Source organism: Phoca vitulina, unplaced genomic scaffold (assembly GCF_004348235.1).
Source record: "Phoca vitulina isolate PV1807 unplaced genomic scaffold, GSC_HSeal_1.0 scaffold2, whole genome shotgun sequence".
Taxonomy (NCBI): domain Eukaryota; kingdom Metazoa; phylum Chordata; class Mammalia; order Carnivora; family Phocidae; genus Phoca; species Phoca vitulina.
The window spans coordinates 95,390,277-95,407,310 of NW_022589705.1; the positions used below are offsets into that span (position 1 = coordinate 95,390,277).

The 17,034-nt window shown below is 46.7% G+C and overlaps 1 protein-coding gene across 2 annotated transcripts; it reads right to left on the bottom strand.

Moving 5' to 3' along the window:
- Positions 1-217: 217 nt before the first annotated feature.
- On the bottom strand, positions 218-16,674 carry PARK7 (Parkinsonism associated deglycase). Of its 2 annotated transcripts, none has more exons than XM_032394348.1 (7): positions 16,514-16,674; positions 15,457-15,569; positions 13,822-13,923; positions 11,809-11,868; positions 10,905-10,974; positions 7,408-7,494; positions 218-774 (listed from the first exon to the last, which is right to left on the bottom strand). In XM_032394348.1, exons 2-7 carry the CDS (start codon positions 15,544-15,546, stop codon positions 614-616), a joined length of 570 nt encoding a protein of 189 aa, XP_032250239.1. In that variant the 5' UTR covers positions 15,547-15,569; positions 16,514-16,674; the 3' UTR covers positions 218-613. The 2 variants fall into 2 exon arrangements, with proteins under 2 accessions (XP_032250239.1, XP_032250230.1); XM_032394339.1 differs by having other exon boundaries at positions 15,457-15,573; positions 16,514-16,662.
- Positions 16,675-17,034: the final 360 nt, after the last annotated feature.

Genomic DNA, 17,034 nt, shown 5'->3' on the forward strand with positions numbered 1-17,034 from the left:
TATGACAGCCAACTTCATTGGTATTTTATTTTAAAGATTTTATTTATTTATTTGACAGAGACACAGCGAGAGAGGAAACAGAAGTGGGGGGAGTGGGGGAGGGAGAAGCAGGCTTCCCGCCGAGCAGGGAGCCCGATGCGGGGCTCGATCCCAGGACCCTGGGATCATGACCTGAGCTAAAGGCAGACGCTTAACGACTGAGCCACCCAGGCGCCCCTTCATTGGTATTTTTAATAGCACATTAACGATACACAGTTAACAAATGGGAGAAAATCACAAGCTGCTTAAATCTTTGCTTTTGCGCTTTTCCTCCTTGCTGTGTCAAATGTGTTCACTGCTAATGTATCTCAGTAGCTCTATCAACAGTTAACAGATGTAAGTGAGGCTGCTCACGGATTTGGTTTCACACACACCAATAAGGGGAAACCAGCAATAAACAAAGTAACAATTGGTAGTTTGCTAAATGCCATTTGCTCTGCCATCAAGGTTCAGGACCGTGGGGACCCGGGCGCAGGCGGGGAAACTCTGCACGGGAACCACGCCTTTTGCTTCAAGCGAACGCGCTGAGAATGATTACAGCCCGTTTATCTACTTCTGATCAAAGATGTCTGTTCTAATCTTTAAGAACGAGCGGGGCCTTCACTTGGTCAGCCACGTCCTTGCCGTTCAGTGCCTCGACGATCGCGAGAGCGAACTCAAAGCTGGTTCCAGGCCCGCGGCTCGTGAGGATCAGGCCGTCCCTCTCCACACGGTTCTCGGAGTAGCTGTAATGACCTTCAAAGTCAGAATGAGAAAGGGTTACATCCCAGCGTGCTCTGCCGGACAGCGGCGAGTACCACTCAGCACCTCCATGCCCTGATGCAGCGGAGGATTGGTCTCACATAAATTCAAACAAACCCAAACCGCCACACTGTGGCTGGCCACCGGGAAACCACCGGGAGGCACAGCGCGGGCAGCCTGGGGGCGAGGACGCCCAGCTGCTGACGTGACACCCATCAGTACACGCGGGGTAAATGCACCTGCGAGACCTCCTCCGTGTGAGGCTGAGTGGGAGGGAAGGCCGACCGTTCACATTTCTGTCACCCCCAAGGGCTCCAGGGGCCGCCCGTACACTGACACACGGACGGGTAAGCAGAACGTGCCCCCCAAAACGTGCCGCCTCGCTAGGGTGATTATTTGAGCTGAAGACATCTGCAAAACAGCCAACGCTGGGAGAGGCTTTCTTTGAACCCCCTCTCCCGCCTGAACACAGGTCCTCCTTGGCTGTCATGTGCCCTCGGGAGTCCATCAACCAGGGAGGACGGACTCGTGTCCCGGGAGAGGAGACCACAAGTCCACACCACACCCACACTGTCACACACGATCACACCTCCCATCTGTTCTCCCAAGGGCCCCGACTTCATCTTTCCCGAAAATCAGTTATTCTCTCCTGAGAGGCCTACCTTCCCTTCCCCTTCTCTACAGACTGCCTGTCACGCAGACTCCATGTCAGAGACTGCCTGCCATGCGAACTTTCTATCATACAGACTCCGTGTCATAGACCGCCTGTCACGCAGACTCCGTCACAGACCGCCTGTCATACAGACTCCCTGTCACGCAGAGTCCCTGTCACAGACCACCTACCACACAGACTCCGTCACAGACCGCCTGTCACGCAGACTCCCTGTCACACACTGCCTGTCATGCAGGCTCCCTGTCACAGACCGCGGGTCATACAGACTCTTGTCACAGACCGCCTGTCATACAGACTACCTGTCACAGACTCCCTGTCACACAGATTCTATGTCACGCAGACTCCCTGTCACACACTGCCTGTCATGCAGGCTCCCTGTCACAGACCGCAGGTCTTACAGACTCTTGTCACAGACTGCCTGTCATACAGACTACCTGTCACAGACTCCCTGTCACACAGATTCTATGTCATACAGACTACCTGTCACACAGGGTCCTTGTCACAGACCGCCTATCACAGATTCCATGTCATACAGACTACCTGTCACAGAGTCCCTATCACAGACTGCCTGTATCTCTTTCTCTCTCTCTCTCTCTCACACACACACACACACACACACACACTCTCTGTTGTCTCAAAAACAAACAAGCAAAAATTACACAGGACACATAGGGAGGGGGAGAGGGAGATAGGTGGAGGGAGAAACCACATTCATTTCTTGGGGACCCCTTTCCTTCTGTGTTCCCCAATTGGCTTTTTGGAGACAAATACAATAAAACAAGAATGTGCTTCTCCTATATTTGAATTCAGTGAATGATATGACATCTGGGCAAATCACAGCCACAAAGCTGGGCTTCCTCGGCATCAGCTCCCAAGGCCTCACCCTCCGCACAAACAGTCACCAAACCCTGCCCGTGCACAGAACGACCAGGCCCGAACTCCTCAGGAGCAGCAGTGCCCCCACGACCTGGCCCCCCACCTTCCCCAACCTGTCCCCACCAGGCTCCCACCTGGCGCTCCCCGGCCCCCTGCTTCCACTGCGCAGAAAGCTCTTCTCACCTCCTCCCACCACCCCTCAGAGGAGGGGTATGGGATCCCTCCCCAGAGCAGGCCCCTTGGGTTGCTCCACCAGCACCTCCCAGCACTGACACGATATGAAAACAGTCTTCTTGTTTACTGTCTGCTCTTTAAAACACTGGGCCTCCGCCGGCCTCCTGTGGCCTAGAACACTAACGGTACCATGGAGGTGCCCCCAAGTATCGGGTGAACCTATGAACAACACACCTGTTCTCTCCTCCCCGCACCTGCCCCTTCACGCAGGCTCTCCGCCTGCCAGCCCTCCGTCCGGCTGCCCTTCCCTCCACTCGCTGCTCAGCACCACAGAAAAGGTCACCCTTCCAAAGTGCACATCAGAGCATATCCAGTTCTGCCCCCAGGAGAAGGCTTTGCCAACTTCCTCCAGCACCTAAAGGTGACCCTGTACTCCACATCCTGGTGGGCATACCCTCTGAGTCAGACCTGCACAAAGGCTGGACTGGAAGGAACCAAAGGGGAAGACAGAAAAGAACTTGCCATCCTGGTGGGAGCTTATGGTGACCTGGGTGCGGAGAGTGTTGACAGGGGAGAAACGACGGTTTGAGAAACCTCTTAAGAGACAAAATGCAGGACTGAACATGGGGAGGTGGTGAGGATGACTCCCAGCTGCCTGTCCTGGGCAATGGAGTGGGTGCTGGGGCCACACTGATACCACTCTGCTTCTGCTGTATTCACGAGCTTTAGAGACCACGCATTGATGTTCACGTCCTTTCCAAGTGATCAAGAACCCCTAGAATAGTTTATATTTTACTATCCTCATTAGAAATCAAGTCACCCACTAAAATAACGGAATACAGCACATCACAAGTTTCCTAGTTACCCTACCACAGAAGAAAAGAGGGTCTGGTTTGAAGGGAAAAGGTTTTCATAATCTAACCCATTTACTGATGGTTAAACCGGGCCAAGGCAATTTTCGATGCTAAACCAGAAAAAACTGGCTGGGTCGAGTCTTCCAGAGCTAAGAGATGAACTGCCCAGACTGCAGCAGTGTGAGGCAATTTCTAAACGGCTCACCGAACAATCTCTTTGTGGGCAAAATATGACAAACACAGCTTAAACTGGTTAAAGACCTTTCAAGGTTCCACGGTTCTTTCCACAATTTCAACCAGGAAGAGCACAAAGACTACACTAACCAACCACCTCCACCTAGTGGCAGTGACGGACCAGGACAACGCGCATGCGCAGCGACCCGCGAGCCGGGTGCACACAGCTCCGCTGATTTGGATTTGGGAGCTCTGCAAATTTACACCCCACAGCCAATTGGCATAAAGCATTTTTAGCTTTAAGCAAGCACCCCAAATCCAGAAGTCTCTTCAGAGAAAAGGCAACTGGACCCGAGGGGTCAGCACCAAACAGCGGCTTTTACCGGCACACCTCTCATCCACTTGGTCAGTGGCTCTGCGACAGCAGAGTAGTTGCCGTCCAGACCCGAAGTCCCTGAAAGCCCAAAATATTTACTCTGGCCCTTTATGGAAAAGTCACTGACCACTGAGCCCAGCAGCTCTGGGTTCAAATCCCAGGGCTGACATTAAGTAGCTGTCTGATGGCTCTGAGCCTCACTTTTCTGTAAAATGGGGAGGGCACAACCCTCCCAGGACTGCTGTGGGAGTCCAGTCCCGTGGAATAGCAGGGCCAAGGGGTGGTGCCATTACAACAGATGGCAGCCGGGTGAGGGCAGCCTGTTCACTGCCAGGCTCCCAGCACTTGGCCCAGAGCTGGGCACTTACCAGCTCTCCCTTCCCCCGCGTGGGCTCGTGCCAGGCAACATTCTGTGGGCATTACACATAGTAAGTAACTCACGGGGCCTGTCAACAGCCCTGTGAAGCAGGGGCCACCGGTATCCTCAGAGGACAGGTGAGAAACTGAGGCTCGGCGGTGGGGGAAGGAGACCGCCCACAGCGGGAGCCACACCCACACTGCCTGGCCCCAGGGACGCAGCTCCTCCCGGCTCAGCCACTCGAAGGGGCCTCCAGATGCTTGCTAGCACAACGGGCAGGGAGGAACTGAAAAGGCTATTAAAGTCACAATACTTCATTTAAAAACTGAGAAATGGGAAGACTGTGTCCTTCCAACTGGATTGCTTATCTGAGCAAAAATTTCACACTTATCTACTAGGTACATAATGAGGACAAGGAGGACCAGACGAGCCACCCAGGAGGTGAACAGCTCCGCCTCTCGGAGCACTCTGAAGGGGCAGATGTTTCAAGCATTTTTTTCCTCACAGTAGGACTTACTGGCTGAACTCAATACCTCGTAGCTTAACCGCGTGTGGGAGTCTCCCTGAAGACAGAGGTGGGGCCTGAGTTCCAGCCTGACTCTGGGCAAGTCGCCTGGCCTCTCGAGCCAGAGCCGGTTTCCTCACTTGTGAAGTCAGTAACCTGCCTTGCTGGGCACCAGGGCCTGGGAGGCTCCAGGGAGATAATGCTTGTGAATGTACTTTATAAACCCTGAGAGTTAACAATCTAATCTGCTTCTATTCCTAATCAACCTCAGTGTTCTTGAGGCATTACCAGAGAACAGACACAACAGATCCACCTTCAGATAAAGGAGGAAGGTAGCCTACTACTTGACCCTTCCCCCAATATGTCGTAATGACTAAAGGAAGCCTGATTCCGATCTTTCCAACTCTCCAAAACCTCTCCGTTAGCTCCAAGTAAATTCTATTACTTTTTTTTTTTAAGATTTTAGATGTAAAGATTTTATTTATGTATTTGACAGAAAAAGATATATATAGAGAGAGCGAGCAAGCGAGCAAGCGCGGGTGCACGCACAAGCAGGGGGTTGGGGTAGAGGGAGAGGGAGAAGCAGACTCCCTGTTGACCAGGGAGGCCGATGTGGAACTCGATCCCTGGACCCTGGGATCATGACCCGAGCTGAAGGCAGGTACTTAACTGACTGAGCCACCCAGGCACCCCAAGTAAATTCTATTTCTACATTAAAAAATGCCCAGTAACCAGAGCCTTTAAAAAAAAAATCACTTTTCACACAGATGGTTTTACTGACAATTTAGTATCTTTCTAGCAACTAAAATAAAGTTATAGGTTTTCAAGAAAATACTACTTTGGACCAAATTTAAGAATATTCAGAATGTCCAACAGCAAGAGCGAACCCTAATATCAACGGCGGATCTGGGGCAACGATGCTGTGTCAGAGCAGGTTCACGGACTGTAACACGGGTACCGCTGAGGCGCAGGAGAGGAAGATGAGGAAGACGGTGGTGCGCACCCGGGCAGGACATGTGTGCGAATTCTGCACTCTGCGTCCTTTTGTTGTGCACCTAACGCTGCTCTAAAAAGCAAGGTCTGTTCCTTAGAAGGAAAAACACAGTGAAGATGCACAACTCGACTTGGCTGTAAAGCCAGCGTAAGCGATGCTTTTTGTCTGAGCTCAGTATCAGCCTCTAGCAGGACTGAGGCAGGGGAGAAAATGCAGCCCCGGCACAGCGGTTCCCAAATCAGCTGCTGATGTTACTGTGTTGTCTTTTTGTCTGTTCACTGAAATTAGGCTGATGTTTTACCCAGAGCCAGCCACTCCGTCTCTTTGCTGGCTGAATGCCAACCGAACCACTTCTGGCTTCTAACTGGAAATTTCAGATGCTCACACTAGTGTGAGCTTTCTTTCTCTTTACGAGTTCCTGGGTCTCCGCCTCTCTGTTACGGGCACTCCAGGGACAGATGGCAAAGGAAGACGCCACCTGACAAAAGACACTACCTGGTTGGTGTTCTGAATCTCATGCTGAGAAGTGGTAGCTCTTATAAGGAAGGATCAGTCAGTACGTAGTTGTACATGCAGATGCCTGGTTATACAGCTTTGGGTGAATTATACATTGCCTTCTATTTAAAGATATGCTTGATAAATGACCCCCCCCCACACACCAGAGGATACAATCTTAGGTTTAAAAAGCAAGCTGCAGAACAATATATTTAGCAGATCTCATTTGAGTAAAAACATTAAAATACAAAGGATAATGAGTATGTGCAGAGAAAACTCTAGAATTACACAGGGAACTTTCTAACAGAAGTTACCTCTGAAAAGCAGAAAGGGGGTGAGGAAGTGAGAAAAGGCATATTTATGTTTTGACTTCATCCTCCTTTCGTACTGTTTGCACTCTGTACCACAAATAGAAATTGTTTTTATAAAAATAAATTAATAAAAGTTAGCTGTCTAGCTGGTATTTATAAAAGAAACATGCCACCTAAGGGAGCAGGTGGGTGGCTCAATCGGCTGAGTGACTGACTCTTGGTTTTGGCTCAGGTCATGACCTCAGGGTCCTGGGATCAAGCCTGGCATCGGGCTCCCTGCTCAGCGGGGAGTCTGCTTGTTCCCCTCCTTCTGCCCCTCCTCCCTCCCCTTGTGCTCTCTCTCTCTAAAAATAAATAAATAAATCTAAAACAAAACAAAACAAGACCATGTCACCCAAGGAAACAGACCCGCCACCCAGGAAGAGAGCAATATTCACTTTACTTTGGACTGTGGGCAAAAGGGCACTTTCTGAAATTGCTGTTGAGGTTTAAAGTTTACCCTCAGGCCACTGGCAAAGTGTTTAGTAAAATATCCTAGTTAACCTGGCATTTCATAATCACTCCCATCTAGGACAACTGGGTCCCTGGCTGGCCTTTGCTTAGCCCCTGAGCCCCCGTCAGGGCGCACACAGAGACAGGCACGCACCACCTCTGCCCCACTGCTCGCTCCCCCTCTCTGCCCTCTTTCTAGCTGGAACACTTGAGATGAAAGCAAGGAACAGCCTGCATCTCAACCCAGAGTCTCTCTGCATAGGGTTATCCTGGGTGGGAAACAATGCTAAACAGCAGCTTTCTGAGGAGATCTTTCTGTACATTAAAATAGAAGCATATACTTACTTCCATTCATCATTTTGTCTTTAGCAAGTGGGTGTGTTGTAACTTTGCTTCCAAAACCTATTTCATGAGCCAAAAGAGCCGTAGGACCTACAAAGAAGATTAATAAAAAGACTTAAGGATGAATACAGAAAAACCAATGATTTAAAAATTGCAACAGCAGAAGTATTCTTCAAAACCAGGAGGCTCTTACCTAAAATATACTTAGGATTCTGAAATTAAACACTTTTTCATATGAGAGGTAAAGTAGGTTTGTAATAAACCATCTGCTGAGCACATCAGGCAAAAGTGTACAAACTCAAAATACTTCAATGCCCATCTAATCAAATCACCCTGAGGAGCATCCAGATAAACAGAGTGTGACCCCCCCCCTCAAGGAACGGTAAGCAAGGGTCCCAGGGGTCCAAGGAGGGGAGACCACCACCACCTTCCTCTTAGCACATGAAAGGCAGCTGGTGCTCACCCAACTTCTGGACTTGACTACTACCTCACAGACTAATTTATTCTACTTGAAAATGAAAGATGAGCACACATTCCACCATCTACCCACCCAAACATCCCAGGTGGTAGGATTAGTACAATCAACAGGACATTGTCCAGCCCTGCGAAATGCCCAGAAGTCTGAGATATAAGAACACTAATATTTCTTTATTAAAAATCACTTAAGACCATGCACAAATGTCAGTGTCTGATCCTCTAAAATATGCAGTTGCTAACTTGAGACTTTTATCCAAATGTATTCACTGAAAATGACCAATTTCATTGATAATCACAAGCATATTTCGTATGTAATGGTCCTCAAATAAGGTCTAAGACAAAAAATATCTTATAAACTTTGTTGTTACCTTAAAACTTTAAAAAAGTAGTTACTCTAACTTTTTTCCTCCAAGCCTCACACCACACCTAGAAAAACATGCTTTGGAACAGCAACGTCACCTTCAGAATGGGTCGGGGTGCCGTGGCTAAGACCTGAGGACGAGCCTGTGCGCTTTAGCTTCAGCCAACGCATGCCCCTGCTCTCACTGACCTTTCATTTATCAACACAGTTCCAAGGAAGAGGGAGTTATAGACTATACCTACCGGCTAGATCACAGCTGCTGTTCACAGGAAGATCAACAAATAATACTTAATTACATAAGCCTTCCACCTGACATCAAGCCAAGTCCCGATTTATAGCTCCTAAATCAAAAGCCTCAAATAGATGTGATGTCTCTCACGACCTTACTTTTATGCTACACACCAGACAGCCATGTATAGTGGCAAATTTTAAGTCTGTAAAGTCTGAATAATTACCACTCAATTTTTATTTGAATAGACTCATCAGTTACCCTGAATTCTTACTTTGTAAGATTTTTAAGAGATAAGAAATAATTCCCTACATGATCTTGTAGTTGAAAGCAAACCTCAAGAGGTGATCGTACAGTGAATTAGGAGTTTTTAGGCTGCTCCCTTGAGCTGATAAAATTGCTGCCTACAGTAACGTTAATAAATTTGTTTCGGTTGAATGCAGGAATTCCATGATGCCTTACTCATCATGGTAAGCCCATAATTACTGCTTTCTGGGGCTTAAGAATCCTATTTGGAGAATTTGAGAAGAGATATTTACCTGCCATCACTTGAAATTCTGGTGGATGAAAATGTTGCTGAGTCTGCAACAGGGACCCAGCGAGCTGAGAGCAGAGGGCACCGCAGGCGGGAGCCCCCTGGGCCGCCACGACACGGGAGCCCACAGCGCCACCGTGTGGTGATGTGCAGAGAGACCATCACAGTCATCCACCCCGCCCCACAACCACGTCCCGGAGCTGGTACCCAGAGCCAGGCATCTGACAACTCCTGGACCCTTCACCTCCAGGCTCCTTTTCCTCTCCCACCCAGAGTGAATGTCATTTTATTTTCTTATCAAGACAGTGTCCCTTCCAGTTTCTGTCTCAGTGACTCCATACCATCCCTCAATACCAGGGGCTAAGCAGTCTTTCAGTCTAGTACGCAGTTCCCAGTTCCTAACTGCAACACTTAGGAAGCATCCTATTTTTCATTACACTTCCTATTTTTGGCCGCACCCAGAGGAGCAGTACAGGATGTTCAACAATACAAACACAAGGCGAGAGTGCTGTTTACGGCTAACATCGATTTAAGGGATTACGCGGTCTGAGCTCCTTAGCATGGCATTCAAGCTGCCTGAGCTCGCAACAGTGAACCAGATGTGGCTAATAATTCTGCCACCTTAGTGACACAGAAGGACAAACTGACACGTGGTTTTTACTTTCAGCAGAGTCTTAAGGGAACAAATCCACCCCAAACCCTTCCTTTCTTCCTTTGGTTAGAGAACCTAAGAATGAGGCTGTGGCCACAGTGACTGCAGTATTCTTCAGCGAGGAGAAAGCCCTGTGCTCAGAGGGCAGGTCAAGAGGCTAGTGCTGACTGGAACCTGAGGACAGGGCCCGCCAGGGTGGCCACCTCTGAGGTCCTCAAATGTCCGGGTCTTAGGACCCCTGAGCTTTTACGTGGGTTACATCAATCAGTAACTGCCGTGTTAGAAATTAAAACTGGGAAATTTTTACAACACAACAATACTTGAGCATACGTGTCACGCCCAAATGATGGCATCGTCCCACTCTCATGTCACTCCTGTGAGAATGCGAAGGAAAAGGGCAAATAATGTCTTAGTATCTGCTTTCACCTTATGACCCCCTTGAAAGAACTCTTGAGAATCTCTGCTGTAATTATGCAAAGTCCCCAGGCTCCCTGGCTTATAACTTCTTTAACAAATCCATCGTACTGAACAAAACATCATGTCATTTTATCTAACCGTCCATCTATTCATTTATTTATTTGCTCTTTTGACAAAGATTTCATAAAGACCAATAACAAAGAAGGCACTGGCCAAAATTATACTATGGAAAAAATGCAAGACGCCAGAATATCATGACACTGGAGCATGAAGACTGGATTCTACAATTGTATCAGAAAACAAAATATTAAGTTTCAAAGATGTGGGGACATCTATGAAGTACCAACGACCTTCTTCTAAATTATGTGACAGATAACACAGTGCCTAAGATCTAAATTTTAACACTGAGGGTCAGGCAGAAAACACCCCGAGGCCTCTGAATCCGCAGGGCAAGCACAGGACAGAGCTGTTATGTTTATGTCTGACCAATTCTTGCTGACTGGGTGCTGGCAGATACACTTTCTGGCACAGAGATTTGCTGTAACAAGCTGTTTACTGAATTCCAGAGGGCGTTATTTTCCTCAGAGGTCAACCAAACACGGAAACCATTAAGTTTCACAGAACACAGACCAAAAGCACAGAGAGGCAGAAAATAGAACAACTGTACTCATTTCTGAAATGACACCAACTTCATGCCACCCAAACTAAATATGCCAATATGGATGCCCTTCATGCTTTGTGAAGGCAAAGAAGTATTTGGAACAAAATCTTCTAATTTTTGAAGAAAGCCCAACACCACATTTTAACACAGGACGGGTGTGCACGTTACCTGCACAGATGGCAGCTATGAGGCCCTTCCTTCTTTCTTGTTCCTTCAGGATCTCCTTCACAGCAGCAGACTATTCAAAGAAAGCCCAAACACATAAAGTTATCATGAAACCACAAGTTCAATCTCCAGCTGGAAACTCTGGGTGAAGATCTCGCAGTTAAACTAAAAGCAGATTCTATCTATTTTATAACAATATTTCTAAATCACAATTAGAAAAATTATCAAACTCATACTGTTTCTACATTGTTACACCTAAGCAAAGCATTTATTTTAAGAGAAAGGCATCCTTTTTTAAAAGATGTTTAAAGGTGAGATGAGAAAAGCAACTGCCCTTGGGCAAATTGACCCTTGCCATTTTGTGCTTCTGGGAGAAAGGAGGAGGAAGGAAGGGTATGTGGTGTTTTGGGTGTTTTCAGATGGCGGAATAAGGAACACAGTCCAGCAGAGTCCCACACATCAGATTCGACCTGCTTTGTAAGCTTCTGTCTGCCGTGCCCCTCCCTCCTCTCCCGCTATTCCTGCAGGCTGACTCCTCACAGAGGACTTCAGTGAAGAAGCAGTGGCCTCTTCCGATGCCATTTTTCACCCCCACTGTCAGCTCCCGGCCCCCAGCCCCATGGTCTCTTAGCTTTTTACACTTAAACCTTCATGAAACGCAAAATTAGATTCATTCTTCTCCCGCGGACTGCAGACACAGAATCTGTTCACGAGTAATTGTTCCACCAATGCCACTTACTCACGTGGTAAATGTCACTAGAGATGTTTTTCTTAATTAAGCCAGAACACCATTTTGTTCATTTCACCTGCTCCTAGTTTATTCCCAGCCTCCTTCCTGAAATATTTCAGTAACAAAACCAAGAGAACACAGGCAGATGCTGAAATACTTCCTCTATACGGTTTTTACCTCAGATAAATTCTGCGCACCCAGATTGCCTCCCGGCAGAACCACTACGTCATAAGGTCCCTGTAGTTAAGAAAAAAAAAAAAAGGTAAAAACATTTCATTGGAAATGTGCACTACAGTGATAGTCCAACAACACTTTCCTATTTTAAATGTGGGTCAGAGCAAAAAACTGTTCACAGAAGAGCAGTTAAATAAAGGAACGTATATCTCTATGATGCAATGTTGTTGTAACTAGCAAAAAAATCGGAATATAGTAACACGAAAGGACATCCATGTTTCAGAATTACAGGTGTAGCATGATCTCATTCTTTAAAAAAAAAAAAATGGGCCATCTGGCTGGCTCAGTCGCTGGAGCATGTGACTCTCGATCTCAGGGGCTGTGAGTTGAGGCCCCATGTTGGGTACAGAGCTTACTTAAAAAAATTTTTTAAAAAGGTATGTAGTTGTGTGTATATGTCCCCAACATACATGTGGCACACATGTATGGTCTGCAGGTAATCACAGACCAAAGAGGCAGCCCAGCTGCTTCTGGAGTGTGGTATGGGACGGTGGCGAGGAGACAATGAGAAAGGGACATTTCACATTTGGACTTGGTCTACATTGTATAGGAGTTATTTCTTTCAACAAGAATGTACACAGTCATAAAAATAATTAAAAGAAAAACAAATTTTAAGTAAAAGGCACAGAAAAAAGTTTTTACCTCTATGAAAAGTAGAACTTAGGGGAGAAAAACAATGGCAGTATTTTAGTGTCCCAAACACCCAACATCCCAAAAACCTACTGAGTCCAAACTTGCTGAAATTATGAAATGGAAATTGGTTTAACAATACTTTAAGATGTGAAAAAAGATTTTTTAAAAATGTAGTCACTCAGCAGATCACGAAGTGACAATTTAGTACATAGGGCAACACATACTGCTTAGAATTACTCTTAAAGACAATGAACATTCTACTGTTGTTTTAAAACCAAGCAAAACTACAGACTAAATAGAAAGTGTGTGTAGTACAGAATTTCTTTCACTCCTTTTAGAATCTGAATAAACAGACACAAAAGGTGACCACTGTTTAAAATACCCAGACACCATAAGATGAAACAGAACAGAGAAGAGGGACTATTTACCTCTACTCAGCCACTGTGAACATGCTATTTATAACATTTCAACAATTTCTACATAAATACCAATACTCCTATACTCCACAATCTGGCACTGAAATACGTGAGCTTATCAGATAGAAATAAACTGTTCTCTGTGTGAGGACAGCCAAGCATGGGAATCACGCTCTGGGCTCCTTGGCAGGGGACAAACGGCCATCCACAAGCTGCCTCTGCTCATTTTCCTGCCCCACTGACTCTCCAAGAGCATATGGCCCACAGCCCTATCACACTGGCCATCAAGCAGTGAACTCCACGGAAGGGTAGGCAAAAAGCGCCTGCACACTTTGGGGTGGCCTTACTTCCGAGGAAAGGGACCTCAGCTCTTGACAGATTCCCAAGTGTCAGGTGCCATCAAAGATGACTGTCAAGAAAAAGTGGCACAATTTAACTAGAATTCTTACTCCTCCCCTAATCCCACCACTAATCAATTACGAGCTGTTCCACATAAAATGAATCACACGACTATGTCTGTGTCACTGAAAACGGAAAGACAAAAAGCAGCTTTCGAATAAAGAACAAGAAACGAACAGGAAATGTGGCAGTTGATTCCTTGTATCAGGTGATGAAGTTGATGTAACGGGAGGCAAAGTGGCCTTCGAGGCCAGAGGAACACTGATGAGAGTGTCCCACCCACCCACTGAGCACAGGCAGCAGGGAACTGCCAGTTTCCATGGAAACAGAGTGGAAAATGGCAGAGTCCTCGACTTCCCAGGGCTTATTATAGTGGGGAAGACATCCCAGCAAAGTTGACTTTCTTAAAATAAGTCTGTGCTAACAGCCTGAAATGTAATCAAAAGACATTTGAAGAACCTGATAAAGAAGTCATAGGAAGGAATAATTCCAGGTCTGGAGAACAAACCTCTTTTTTTGCATCTTCCAGACTGGCATCAGGACAAATGACGACATCTCGGCTACACTGTACCGGGTCTTTCCCAGCCAGACCCGCGATGGTGACTTTAATCTAAGAGAAAGATGTCATCACATTTAACATTGAAACATAAATTTACAGTAACATTTTCACAGCTGCTGTTTTAAAATAACTTGGCAGGAAATACTGCAACAAAACCACACTGACTTTAAGCTAGTAAGTTAGCTAAATATAATTAATAACTAGGTCTATCCCAGTTCGCCTGGGACAGTCCTGATTTATAGATGCTGTCCTGGTACCCTGCCTGGTTAGTGTCCTTTCTCCCACAAGTGTTCTGCTTTGGGCGATCATCCTGTTAATAATCCATCTTGCAAAGTTATTGTCGCTATTTAAATCTCATGGCATTTCCTTAAGATAGAAAGACAAGTTAAAACAATGAAATACTACTTTAGCTTGCAAAAATTTACAAAGTTAATAAAACCAAGAGCCGGTACTGGGAAAATGGGAATTTTCCTATACTGCTGGTGGGCCCACGTTGGTACTTTGGGGAGACATTTGCCAAAAACTGGTAATGCTGTCCTTTGGCCAAGCAATTCCACTTTCAGGCATAAAATCAGGAAAAACTTCCACATGTTTGCATAAGGAAACCTGTACAAGAATATTCGAGTATTTAACGTCCTGAAACAGCGGAACAGAAGAATGGATAGACTGCAGCACATTCATATAACATAATAATAAGCAGCTATTTTAAATAAACAAACCGGATCTAGATGTGTCTTCATTCACGAGAACCAGAGAAATGAAGGGTTAAAAGACTTTGGGGTCAGACTGCCAGGGTCGAAGTACTGGCTCTTTTCCTTACTAAGTTTACAACCTTAGCTAGTGTCTCTGTGCCTCAGTTTCTTCAACTGTACAATGAGGACGGCAATAACTCATAGGGTTGTTATAGGATTTAAGCAAGTTTATGTAAATGCTTAGAATGACACCTAACATCAGTAAACGCTATTTAAGTGTTCACTACGGATATATATATATAGAAAGAGACACATGCAAAATACAACTGCAGTCTAATGCTATTTTGAAGACATGCATGGGATGGATACACATCAATGAGAGGACAGTTATCTCTGGGGCCAGAAGGGGAATAGTACCGGGGAAATTTACAAAGAGTGCTCTGCAATGCTTTATTTCTTTAAAGCACCTGTTCCTCAAGAAGTGGGTCTACAAGAAATATGGCAAAATGTTAACAAGTATTAAATGTGGACAGTGAATAAACAGGTAATTATTATACACTGTGTTTCTGTGTGTTTGAAATATTTTATAAAGTACACTGAATATTATTTTATTAAGAATGACTGCAAAACCCGTGGCACCTGGGTGCCTCAGTCGTTAAGCATCTGCCTTCGGCTCAGGTCATGATCCCAGGGTTCTGGGATCGCCCCAAATCGGGCTCCCTGCTCGGCAGGAAGCCTGCTTCTCCTTTCCCACTCCCCCTGCTTGTGTTCCCTCTCTCGCTGTCTCTCTCTCTGTCAAATAAATAAATAAAATCTTAAAAAAAAAAAAAATGACTTCAAAACCCAAAAATGTTTGAAAAAGGGGAGGGCTAGAAAACGTTGGGGGACTTACTCCAGCTCGCCTCATGACATCTACGGGGATGACTGTCTCCATCTCTTCTGCTCCTTTGGCCAGGATGACCAGAGCTCTTTTCGAAGCCATTTTTATGTTGTATTTTTTAAAGACTTACTTAAAAAAAGAAGAAGAAGAAGAATTTCAAAAAACTTTCCTTGCAACCTTAAAATAGCCCAAAACTTCAAGTTTAGGAACATTTTTAAGCAAAGTAACTAAGTGCCTCCTACGGAAAACGTTCTGATAAACAGAACGTGAAAAAAGCACTTTAGGGTAATACTGGTTTACACATTCAACAGCTGTATTTTGAGATGCGAACACAGTAAGGTTGCTAACACGTGTTAGCAATGTTTGGATTTTCTTTTACCATGTTTGTTCGTTTGTTTGTTTTTTAAACAAACCCAATATACAATAACTTATTGCAACCAAAATTTTCTACAACACAAATATACGGGTCTTGCATTTCACAAAATGCGGGGAGAGTCTTATTTTGGAAATACTATTTCAGAGAAACGACTAAACTTAATTTCATGGGCAAAAAGCTACAGACAGAGTCTTTAGCAATGAGCCGGTGAGATTTTTGGAGGGGATTTTCTTTTAAGTTCCAATAACTGCACTAAAAATTCTGGAACGTTAACAGTGCTAAATATTTCACATTTTTTTTAAATGATGTAGAAAGATGGGAATTCCCCCACTAAACTCAACCCAACCTGACCCGCTCCTCACACTTCGCTCTCTCGTTGTAGAGGGCAGCTGCCAAGCGGGGGTCTGAACAGTTTTTAGCCTGTTCTTTTTGTGGAGTTTGCTGTCCATACTGTCCAAAACATACGCTAATGAAACCACTTCAGCAAACACAGCATTGACCAGTTGCAAACTGGTGGGATGCCATGCACACAACCCCGGAGAATACGAGGCCGTTCTGTTTGTTCCTGCCGGAAGGCCGCACACGCCGCAGCCGCGGCGGGACCCCGTCCTCCAGCGCCCCCTTCCGAAGCCCGTGCCGGGCTGCCCGTGGCCCCCTCACCGCCCGCAGCGTTCCCCATACCCCGACCCGAACCTCGACTCTGTGCCCACAGACAAGGAACCTCGGCCCCTTCGGCAGCAATTCCGCGCCGAGGACGACCGAACCACAACCGGACTAAACGGGGACGCACACGAGCACGCACGCACGCACGTCACCCGCGCTCGGGCCCTCAGAAGCACACTGCGCAGACGCACGCCGCTAGGCTTCTCGTTCTGCCCCGCCCCTCGGTACTACGCAGACGCCCGCCGCGCAGACCCCTCCATGTTCTCCCCCCGCACCCCCGCCCCTGCACTCCGCAGACGCACGCCTCCCGGCTTCTCATTCGGCCCGTCCCCCCGGTACTGCGCAGACGCACGCCGCCCAGGCCCCACCTCCTCCTGCACCGCACTGCACAGACTGGTGCCGCTCGCTCGCTTACGTCACATCCGGCTGAACCCACCTAGGACAGCCGCGGGGGACGGCCGGCCTTTCCGAGTCCTCACTGTGAGTCCAGGGATGTTTCCATTTGGAACACCCAGCACCACGAGAATCCCGCTGGCTCACGTATCCTCACG